Raw genomic sequence first — 12,062 nt, forward strand, 5'->3', positions numbered from 1 at the left:
ATTTAATGGTAAATTCTGATCCTCTACCCTCTTCTATCTTCATTCTCAATTTTTTAAAAAATGTATTTATTCATATTTTTTTTCATTTATTTCCATTTATTCAATTGAAAGGCAGAGACAGAGACAGAGAGATGGAGAGAGAGATCTTCCACCTCACTTCCAAATGGCTGCAACTACCAGGTCTGAGCCAAGTCGAGGCCAGGAGCCAGAACTCCTTCAGGGTCTCACACACGGGGGGCGGGGAATGACTCCCTGCTTCCCCCCCAGGCACATCAACAGGGAGCTGGAGCAGAAGTGGAGAGGCTGGGACTCGACTCTGTAGACCCTAAGATCTCAAGGGACATCTTAACACACTGTGCCACAGCACACATTCCCAGCGTGACTGCGAAGCAAACCCCAGCTACCCTCTCACTTTATCCGTCATTACTTCAGTGACTTATCTCTGATGAGTGCTTGAAGAAGCAATAACCAAGATAATCCAGAAAGCGCTTGTCAAGTTAATTAAACAAGAAGGTTCACCCATGAGAAGGCAAGGTTACAGGACGTACAATGCAGTGTTGTTCCCAGATGCACGGCTATAAGCCTGCTGGTAAAAACTTAGGATTTTCTTGGCTTCCCTCCCACACTTGCATTATCTGAAAACTGGGAGAAGAGCGCAGTTGGCTCTGACACAGTTACAATCTTGCAAGCGCTAATCCCAGTGTGGGAGCGCTCACAGCTCAGCACTGATGGCGCAGTGTAAATGAACATACACTCACCACCGGTGCTCTCCGAGACCCAGTGCTGCACCCCCAGATCACTCAGTAAACCGCTGTGTCAAACCAGAACTTCACTGCAGCAACAATTATTATACACTTAAAAACTGCTTAGAATAAGTTTTAAGTATTTTCAACACAAAAAAGGTTACTTTATATGTGTTAACTGACTTGATTTAATCATATTTTAGAACATCATGTTGTACACTACACATGCACACTCTGCTTGCCTTGCCAACTAAAAAACTAATTGCAGGGGAGAAAATTCCAGAGCTAAAGTTTTACATAAAACACTTAATTAAAGTATACCTCTAGGGGCCAATCTTACAGTGCAGTGCGGTAAGCCAACACATGCAACCCTGGCATCCCATGAGTACTAGCTAAATGGCTGCTCCACTTCTAATCCAGCTCCCCGTTCAAGTGCCTGGGAAAGCAGGGGACGATGGCCCAAGTGCCCCTGCATTCACACAGGAGACCCAGATGGAGCCCCAGGCCTGGGTCTGGCCCAGTTCCGGCCAGTGCAGCCATTCAGGAAATGAATCAGAAGATGGAGGCTCTCCCTTTGTTCCTGACACTCTGCCTTTCAAATACATACATAAACACATAAATACTCTAAATAAAAGTCAGGTCCCATACTGGAGTGCCTGGATTCGATCCTGAGTAATGCCGCCCCTGGGAGGCAGTGGTGATGGCTCAAGTCCCAGGACTCCTGTCACACATCTGCAGGACTTGCATTGAGTTCCCAGCTCCCAGCTTCAGCACGGCCCAGTCGGGCAGGTGCAGCCATCTACCCACCAAGCTAGTGGCTGGGACAGCAGCTCTTTCTCTCTGCCTTGCAAATAAACAAAGTTAAACAATTTTTAAAATAGGGCCCAGTACAGTAACCTAGTAGTAAAGTCCTGACCATGCATGCACTGGGATCCCATGTGGGCACTATCCTGGCTGTTCCACATCCCTTTCAGTTCCCTGCTTATAGTCTGGAAAAGCAGCAGAAAATAACCCAAAGCCTTGGGACCCTGAACCCATGTGGGAGACCTGCAAGGAGCAACCGGCTTTGTATCGGCTCAGCTCCGGCCACTGCGGCCACCTGGGGAGTGAAACAGTGGATGGAAGATTTTTCTCTGTCTCTCCTCCTGTCTATATATCTGCCTTTCCAAAAAAACAAATGTTTTTTAAAAAAATTAAAAACCAAGTTATACACACACACACACACATACATTCTTTCACCTGCTACTTCACTCCCAAGATAGCTGCAACAGCCAAAGCTGGGCCACATTTAGGCCAGGAGCCTGGAGCCTGAGCACCCGGGCCATTTTCTGCTATTACCCTGGCCCAACAGCAGGGAGTTGGATCAGAAGTGGAGTGCTGGGGCATGAACCGGCACCCATATGGCATTCGACCGCTGCAGCTCGTGGCTTTACCAGTCATGGCACAGCACTGTTCCCCTTGGTGAACTTAAAGGAACAGTGACGTGACTGGATGGACTTGGCTTTGGAGAGATGACGCCAACAAAACAAAGCATGAACTGGAGTAACACCAGGACACCAGTCAGCAGGAGCCACACTGGTCCACAGGACAGCCCGGGCCAGGGAACAGCGGTGTGACGGGACCAGAGACCGGCACAGGGCACACGGGCTACAGAAAATAAGAACATGGATAGCTGATAGTTCCACTTACTAATAAAGGAAAAACTGGGAGAAAAACATACTGGCAAGCGGTGGAGAAGCAGTTTCTAACAGGCGGGGGTCTTCCAAGCCAACCAGTGGAAACAGTCTGTGGGCAGCTGGGTTCTGCCCAGAGCACAGGCATATGAAATGGACATGAAGAGGTACCACAACACCCCAAACATCCCCTCAATTCCAATACGTAACACCAACACAACTTTGGTGTATTTTCTCATTTCTTCCTTATTTTTTTTTTAAAGATTTATTTTTATTGGAAAGACAGAATGACAGACAGAAGAAGAGACACAGAGACAAAGATCCTCCATCCAAAACTGGTTCACTCCCCAAATAGACACAGTGACCACAGCTCAACTGATCTGAAACCAGGTACCAGGAGCTTCCTCCAGGTCTCCCATGCAGGTGCAGGCCCCAAGGCTTTGGGCCAAACTCCATTGCTTTCCTAGACCAAAAGTAAGGAGCTGGATGGGAAGTGGAGCAGCTAGGACATGAATACTTGCAAGGGGAAGATTATCTGACTGAGCCACTATGCCAAGCCCGTCTTCTTCATTTTTACAGCACAGTCATTCTGAAGCGAGCGCCACTGCCCAACAGGCTGATCCTCACCTTCTAGTGCAGGCGTTTCATATGGTGCCCGTTCAGGTCCTGGCTGCTCTGCTTCCCATCCAGCTCTCTGTTTATAGCCTGGGAATGAAACGTAGAATGCCCAAAGCCCTGGGATCCTGCACCCTTGTGCGAGACCAGAAGATGCTCCAGCCACTATGGACATTCAGAAGAGAAACAGCAGATGGAAGATCTTCCTGTCTCTTCTTCTCTCTGTAAATATGCCTTTCCAGGGCACAGCATGGTGGCCTAGTGACTAAAGTCCTCACCTTGTGTCTTCCGGGATCCCATATCAGCGCTGGTTCTAATCCCAGTAGCCCCACTTCCCATCCAGCTCCATGTTTGTGGCCTGGGAAAGCAGTGGAGGATGGCCCAAAGCCTTGTGACCCTGCACCTGCGTGGGAAACCCAGAAGAGCTCCTGGTTCCTGGCTTTAAATCAGCTCAGCTCCAGCTGTTGCGGCCTCTGCGGGAGTAAACCAATAAATGGAAGATTCTTCTCTCTGTATCTCCTTCTCTCTGTATATCTGTCTTTTCAATATAAAAAATATAAATAAATCTTTAAAATAAATAATCTTTAAAAACATACACACATGTAGTTGTTCTATAAAGATAATTCTATTTAAACTAACTATCAAAACATAAAAAATGTTTTTGCTTTACCCTTCCCAGGAATTTCACATTAAACTCATTCAAGTATAAAGCAAATAAATAAAGCAAATACTAATACTGTTTGGCTTTATTTATAAACAAAACTTCAGGGAATAATAAATACGGAGGCCAGTGTTGCAGTATAGCAGGTAAAGCTACCATCTGTGGGGCCAGCATCCCACACAGGTGCTATTCAAGTCCCAGCTGCTCCACTTCCAACCCAGGTCCCTAATATGCCTGGGAAAGCAGCGGACGATGGCCCAGGTCCTTGGGCCCTGCATCCCGGTAGCAGACCCAGAAGAAGCCCCCGGCTTCTGGCTTCTGTCTGGCCTAGTCCTGGGGCTATTGCAGCCATTTAGAAGAGTGAACTGCCTCTCTCCGTAACTCTGTCTTTCAAATAAATGATAAAACAATAAATACAACAGCATATAACACTGCTGAGGGTCACCTACCTGGTCCCCTCCTTAAATAGCTTGGACCTGATGGCCCAAGGCCCGAATGGGCTCACAAATGTCACACGTGGTCAACACAATGTGTCTGGTTTTTCATACAAAGTTGTCTGTTGATTTCATATAAAAACTCAAGTTTCTAGTTTCTCCTAAAAAGAACCACAAGATCCAATCCTTCCAGACCACACTCTAATCGGCCACAATCCGGAGCCTACCTATGACGGAGTAGGCTCTCCACTGGCTGGCGTCCCGACTAAATGGCCAGGCCAGTTTTGCTGAAAGGAGTTGCTTGTTTATGTGAAGACAGCAAAGCAGCACAGAGACAGAGAGAGAGAGAGAGAGAGAGAGAGAGAAAAGCACAAAGTTGCTACAGAAGCAGAGCAGCTAGGACTTGAAGTGGCACTTTTTGATACAGGATGCTGGCACAGCAAGAGGAAGCTTCACCCTCTGTGCCACAATGTCAGCCCACATACAGGAGCTTCTAATAGTCCCTAAGTTTACAACTACCGAGTAACACACATCAGCAACAAGGACTGCTCAGCACCATCAACAGTTTCTCTAGTAAGAGAAATACAAGAAGATGGCACCTGCACATCTGGACTGCTCACTGTTAGAACAGCGGGACAGATGCAACTCTAACATGCTAAACATCCCAGTTCTTGGCTTAGTTCACCTCGAGCGGTGCCCATAAGGAATGGGGTCTGTCTAAGTGCCTTGCTTGAATCCTGGCCACCCCGAGCTTCCCTCCAGCTCCCTGCTAACATACCTGGAAGGCAACAGATGCTGACACTCAGGTGCTTGGGTCCCTACCACCTGCAAGTGTGGCTTGGATGGAGGGCCTGGTTCCAAGCCTGGCCTGCCTAGGCTCCTGTGGGCCAACGCGACCTCTGCGTCTCTCCAAGTCTCTCCCTATCTCTTTGTCACTCAGTCTTTCAAAGAGATAAGCAATTTTTTTAATGGAATGGGGTCAAAATTACTCCTGTATCAGAGGACCCAACAGCTCAGCAGACCAAGGTGAGAGAAACTCGATCCAGAAGCTGGACCTGGCCAGCAGACACCCTCTCTGAGGGTCACTAACGCCCTCCGGCATCCGAAGCCCACCCAGTGCAGCCTGTGGCCCAGCTGTTCGCATTCCCATCCCCCGTTTTCTTAACCAAGTCTTCCTGAAGTAGGAGCAGGGCATAAGAACATTCCTCTAGTGCCTGGCGTGGTGCCTTGTACACATGGATACCACGTGGACACCAATTCAAGTCCCAGTTGCTCCACTTGCCTTTCAAGCCCTGCTGGTGGTCTGGGAAAGCAGTCAAGGACAGCCCAAAGCCTTGGAAACCTGCACCCACGTGGGAGACCTGCAGGAAGCTCCTGGGTTAGGATCAGCTCAGCTCAGGCTGTTGCGGATGCTTGGGAGTGAACCAACAGATGGAAGATCTTTATATCTCCTGCTCTCTGTAAATCTGCCTTTCCAGTAAAGGGTAGATAAATCTTAAAAACAAAACAAAAAAATGAACATTCTTTGCAAAGGCTGCTATGAGGAGTTAACGGCTACAGTTAGCACAATCTCTGGCTTTCAACAGGTGCCTCAATCACAAGGAGCTATTCCTAGCACTTAAAATGTAGATTCTGGGGCTAATATTGCAGCACAGTGGGTTAAGCCAGTACCTGCAAAACCATCACCCCATCACTAGAGCCCTGGCTTACATCCCGTCTTCTCTGCTTCCAACCCAGCTTCCCACTACCATGTTTGGGAAAGCAGCAGAAGCTGGCCTAACTATGTGGGGGCTCTTACCCACACAGGAGACCCAGGCAGAGGCCCTTCCACCTGCTCTCTCACCCAGGCCATGTGCTCCAGCCCGCAGGTGCCCTTCAAGTTCCACAGAGAAGTGACCGGTGCCGCCACCCTCTGCTTGGAAGATGCCCACTAGGTCCACACGGGCTCACCTCATCCTGCACGTGTCCACTTGAGAAGTGCCTCTCCCCAGACGAACCATCCCACGTGAACCCCAATTCCACCACTCTGCCACGAGACGAAACCCATCCATCCCAGTCTCAAATGACTCGTGCACCTGCCATGCTTACTGCCTGTTACAGAGACGGCTTGCCAGGGGGCCAGGCTTTCATCCTGCTCACGGCCACAGCCTGTGTCTGGGCCAGTGTCAGCCCAGCACATAACACACCTGCTGAGCGAGGCACACACTGCAAGGTCATCCAGTAGCTTCCTGGTTTTCTGAGGGGCTGTAGGTGCTGCTTGCCATGCCACCAGCCCACGATTCCAAGGTAGCTCCCTGCTCATGTGCCTACAAAGGCTGGGATAGCAGGAGCTCCTGCACCCTGGCTTGGGCCTGGCTCCAGCCTGCTGCTGTGGGTCTTTGGGGGGAGTGAATCAGGGAATGGAAGTTGTCTCCCTCCTTCTCTAGCGCTTGCCTGAACACATCAGTCCATGGGTGGGGGAAGTTTGGCAGCTTCTGTCGCTGGTCCTGCTGTGGTAGTTAAGGAATTTCAACCAGGCGGATTTTTAATTACAAACAGCACGCTGATACTGGCCCAGGACCGAGCTTCTAAATCCAGACTCTGTATTCTCTCTAATTCAGCATCCCAAGCAGCTTCACGGAGCCTCTCCAGACCAACTTTTTACTATCCCACAACTTTTCTGAGAAAGCTGTGGACCATGAAAATGGCACAGGAGGGGCGTGAGGGTCATCACGAGGTACTAGGACAGGACCCGGATATCCAAACCAGCCCAAATCTCAGAAAATACACAGATACCGCTTGCAGGACTTTTAACAAGTGAGTTACAAAGCCAAGATGTGGGAGATGGCTCCAGACCCACCAGAAACATCTATTGTGCCAACAGGTGATGTCAGAAGCCCAGGAGGAAAAGCCAGATCCCCTCGTTAAAAGCCCCGTTTCCAAGGCTGGCTCGACATTCTCAGCCACGGATTGCAAGCAAGAGGAGAAAATTCCTCCTGGAGATCCTCGTGCTGCGCTTTGAGGGCGCCAGGTGCTGCAAGGGCATGGAAAAACCGAGACCGCCCAGAACGGGAAGTCCGAGGTAAGAAGTTGGAGGGGACACGAAAAAAGCAAGCACAAGCGACCAAGGGCGGGGAGGACTCGGGGTCACGCCGCAGCCCAGCTGCCTCCTTCCCCTACACCCCCTCGCCCGATTTCCCAGCTGCTACCAGACAGCCCGAGGCCGGCCACGGTGCCCCCCGGCCAGGCCCGGCTCGGCCCAGCCTGGTGTTACCTTGAGCGCCAGGTGGTGGACGCGGCCCAAGCTGGGCACGGCCAGCAGCTGCACGAGTGCCAGGAGCGGGAGCAGGCGGAGGCAGCCAGGCACTGGAGCGCGGCGGGAGCCCGAAGGGCCGACGGGCGCCGGGGCAGCCATGTTTGCTCCAGCATCACCAGCTGTTTCCTCTCCCGCCCACTTCCGGGGTCGAAGGTCGGCGGCCGCCGGAAGGGCCTGAGCAGCCGCGGGGACGCGGTGGACATCTTCGCAAGGTTTTCCAGAGCGCTCGGCCCGGGGACGTCACCCAGGGCCCCCTCGGCTGGCCGCTCCTGCCGGGTGGACTCTAGGGGTTACCCCGAGGACGTGATGACGGATCCCCCCCCCCCGCCGTGGACACCTGCCGGCGGTTGCCATGACAACGAGGGACCGTGGCCCTCCGAGCTCCCCCCACCCATGACCAGCCGGGTTCTTAATTCTGCGTGGAATTGACCATTCCTTATCCAAGAATTTTAGAAGAACACACACAAGGTTTTGTTGTATTAAAAAAAAAATCTTGCCGCTCAAGTAATGCTTGCTGTTTTGATATAACCGCATAAACAAAACAGAAAATCATCCTAAAGAAAACCCACTGGGAGTCCCAGTCCCGAGTGAAAGTCAGCTGTGCCACTGTGTGTGATGACGCAGTTGAGACTGAAAAGTTCGTAAGTGGAACCAGGAAATGAAAGTAGGCGGTTGGTTTTAACAGAATCAGGTGTCCCATGTAGGTAGGAAAAAAAAAATCCATCGGGAAAGTACAGAGGGGGAGGAGGGTGATGAGAGCCAGGACGGGAGCTAGGTTGTCATGTTCCCTCTTAGTCATGAACCTGAATTCCGGCTGTGATTAAGAGGAGAAAACACACACACACACAGGGCAAGGTGGGTGGGGCACCTCCGTGGGTCCTGACGTGGAGCTGGGGGGACCATAGTCCACCTGGAAGTGACTGGTGAACACCCCAGAGGAGATGGCTGGTACCATCATCTCCAGGTGGCAGAACCGCTCTCCGCCCCCATGTCTGGTCTCTGGTCATCGGTCTGAACATGGGGCGTGACACACAGAAGGTCCAGCTGCTGGATCTGCCCTCTTACAGTTACATTGAGAACCAAGGTGGGGTGGGAGGAGCGACAGGGTTTAAATCACTTGCTTGGAGTCACACAGTAAGTTGAGTAATTTTCAGCTACTTCTGATTTGGATCTGTGCCTCTTGCATGAAACTAGAGTCTTCTAAGGTTTTTAACTTTGAGGCAGCTTAAGGAAAAAAAAAATTTAAGTCTCTTTGTATTCGTCTCCTTGGAAAAAGTGAGAGAGCATCCATCAGTGGATTCACTCCCCAACAGGCAGCGACAGCCGTGGCTGGTCCAGCCCAGAGCCAGCAGCCAGGCACGCAGCCTGGAAGCTGGGCTCAGTTCTGATCCCACATTCCAATATGAGATGTGGTGTCCCAAGAGGTGGTTTCCCTTGCTGTGCCACCATGCCCACCCGATGATTTTAATTTTTTTAAGATTTATTTATTTTTATTGGAAAGTCAGAAAGGAAGATCTGCCAAGTGGGTCACTCCCCAAGTGGCCGCAATGGCTGGAGCTGAACCAATCCAAAGCAAGGATCCAGGAACTTCTGGGTGTCCTTCACGCAGGTGAAGGGTTGCCAAGGCTTTAGGCCGTCCTCGACTGCTTTCCCAGGTCACAAAATAGGGAGCTGGATGGGAAGCTGAGCTGCTGGGATTAGAATCGGCGCTGATATGGGATCCTAGCGCATTCAAGGCAAGGACTTTAGCTGCTACACTCTTGCGCTAGGCCAGATTTTTTTTAATTTTTAGCAAGGTAAAGTCCACCCAAGGTCCGAGGAACCAGTGTTATCAAATGTATGCTAGAGGGGTTTTCAGAAAGTATATTTCATTTTTTTTAAAGATTTTATTTATTTTTATTACAAAGTCAGATATACAGAGAGCAGGGGAGACAGAGAGGAAGATCTTCCAACCAATGATTCACCCCCCAAGTGAGTGCAATGGCTGGTGCTGAGCTGATCCAAAGCCAGTAGCTGGGAACCTCCTCCAAGTCTCCCATGTGGGTGCAGGGTCCCAAAGCCTTGGGCTGTCCCTGACTGCTTTCCCAGGCCACAAGCAGGGAGCTGGATGGGAAGTGGAGCTGCCGGGATTGGAACCGGTGCCCATATGGGATGCTGGCGCATTGAAGATAAGGACTTTTTAGCAGCTAGTCCACAGCGCCAGGCCCAGTATATTTCATTTTAAATAGGAAAAAACAGTAGGAATGTAAAATCTGAAGTTTTTACTCCTCAGAGTAAAAATAGACGATTGTTTCATCATGAAATTCAATGTTAAGGGGAAAGTTATTTTTAAGTAATTTCATTTTTAAGGCAGTTTGCAACTCTGAGTTTTGGGCTTTTTTTTTTTTAAGTTTGATACCATTTTTAGAATCTGTGGTTTTAAAAGTTTGAATATAGGGCTCGGCGGCATGGCCTAGCAGCTAAAGTCCTTGCCTTGAACGTGCCCCGGGATCCCATGTGGGTGCCGGTTCTAATCCCAGCAGCCTCACTTCCCATCCAGCTCCCTGCTTGTGGCCTGGGAAAGCAGTTGAGGACAGCCCAAAGCCTCGGGACCCTGTACCCGTGTGGGAGACCCAGAAGAAGTTCCTGGTTCCTGGCTTCTGATCGGCAGAGCATCAGCCGTTGCACTCACTTGGGGATTGAATTAACAGATGGAATATCTTCCTCTCTCTCTCCTCCTCTCTGTATATCTGACTTTCCAATAAATAAATAAATCTTAAAAAAAAAGTTTGAGGGCCCGGCACGGTGGCGCAAGTGGTTAAAGGTCCTCGCCTTGCACGCCCGGGATCCCATATGGGCGCCGGTTCTAATCCCGGCAGCCCCGCTTCCCTTCCAGCTCCCTGCCTGTGGCCTGGGAAAGCAGTCGAGGACGGCCCAAAGCCTTGGGAACCTGCACCCGCGTGGGAGACCCAGAAGAGGCTCCTGGCTTTGGATCGGCATAGTATCGGCCGTTGCGCTCACTTGGGGAGTGAATCATCGGACGGAAGATCTTCCTCTCTGTCTCTCCTCTCTGTATATCCGCCTTTCCAATAAGAAAATAATAAAAAAATAAATCAAAAAAAAAGTTTGAATATAATGTTAAAGATGGAATGAGTAAAAAATTTAGTCTTAAATTTTTTTTAACTTATTTACATTTTATATAAAAGGCAAAGACACAGATACATCCTCTGTTGGCTGTTTCACTCTCCCAATACCCATAACAGCAGAGCCTGGGGCAGGCCAAAGTAAAGTGCCTGAAACTTTTTATAAGATTCATCTATTTTTATTGGAAAGGTAGATTTACAGAGTGATGGAGAAACAAAAAAAACAATCTGCCATCAACTTGTTCACTACCCAAATGACCATAACAGCCAGAGCTGAGCTGATCCGAAGCCAGGAGCCAGGAGATACCCTCTGGGTCTTCCATGCAGGTGCAGGGTCCTCAGGCTTTGGGCGTTTGTGGACTTTCTCAGGCCACAGGCAGGAGCTGATGGGAGTTGGAGCCGAGATGCAAACTAGCACCCTCTGGGATCCTAGTGCTTGCCAGGCAAAAGGATTAACCAATTGAGCCATTGCCTTGGGCTGGAACTGGAACTCCTTTTCGAGATGCCACATGGGTGGCAAGACCCAAGCTCCTTGAGCCGGTGTGTACAACCTCGGAGAATGCACGCTAGGAGAGAGCTGGATCAGAAGTGGAAGATTTGGGACTCCCATATGAATGTGAGTGTCCCACCCACTGTACCAAACACCTCCCAGGTAGAGCCTTCATTCCACTTAGTAATATACCAGTGATCAAACATTTAAGTAGTTTCAAATGGAAGGCTTTAATCTTTTCTATTACAGTATTTTTTACAAGGGCTTCAGCTGGGTTCTTGTGATTCCTAGATGTGACCCCCAAGGCCAGAGAGCCAGGCTTACTTGTAGCAGGTGCCTGTATGTTTGAGAACACAGGTTTCTGAAGATCTCCCTTAGAGAGGAAGAAGCGAACAACTGGTTACAAAGTTTTTAAGACTTAAGGTGGAGCCTTACAGACAGCTACTTGTTAAGAGGAAACTGCCACTCTCAGAATGAGAGACTGGGATTTCACAGTTTCAAGAAAAGATAATTTGCATACCCATGATACCATGCAGCAGCTGGAGACAGGATGAGTAATAGAACAAGTTATGCCTGCTCTGGCTGGCAAGCTTTTCAAAAGGGCATTGAACTTCAAGGTGAACGCTGGAGGGGCAGGAAAGACCATCCTGTCTTGGTCAAGTGCATTCTATACTTGATCTTAGCCAAAAGGCTGAGAAGCCATAGATTGAGAGCACTCTAGTTGGCTGTCTTTCTCACTGTGCAAGGTCAGCTGAGGGTTGCCGCTGATGTTGGGCGTTCTGCTTGTCACATAATCCCACACCCCGTTTAGACAACCTTCAGAAATCTTCAGAAGTAACTCATGGCTTAGTAGTGCCCGATTTTAATAAGGCATAATTGCCGTTGATTTTTCCACTGAAAGAGTTGGCATGTGGACCCCAAACCTTGCTCAATAAAATATGAGCAACTAGAGGTCACTTCAGAGCCAGGCTTTCGTGCAGGTACCATTCATCATTTCCTCAGGGTAGTAGCCAAAGATTTTTAAGTATT

General features: G+C 49.6%; 1 protein-coding gene across 2 annotated transcripts in view; it reads right to left on the bottom strand.

Annotated features, from left to right (window-relative positions):
* The window catches only part of GPR107 (G protein-coupled receptor 107), a 53,949-nt gene extending 46,429 nt beyond the window's left edge, over positions 1-7,520 (bottom strand). For both annotated transcript variants that reach the window (XM_041004327.1, XM_041004328.1), the window contains exon 1: positions 7,380-7,520. In XM_041004327.1, coding sequence (XP_040860261.1) covers positions 7,380-7,520 — 141 coding nt within the window. The remainder of the gene's footprint in view (positions 1-7,379) is intronic.
* Between the last annotated feature and the right edge of the window lie 4,542 nt (positions 7,521-12,062).

The sequence above is a fragment of the Ochotona curzoniae genome, unplaced genomic scaffold, assembly GCF_017591425.1.
Source record: "Ochotona curzoniae isolate NIBS_2020 unplaced genomic scaffold, NIBS_Ocur_1.0 scaffold_3208, whole genome shotgun sequence".
Taxonomy (NCBI): domain Eukaryota; kingdom Metazoa; phylum Chordata; class Mammalia; order Lagomorpha; family Ochotonidae; genus Ochotona; species Ochotona curzoniae.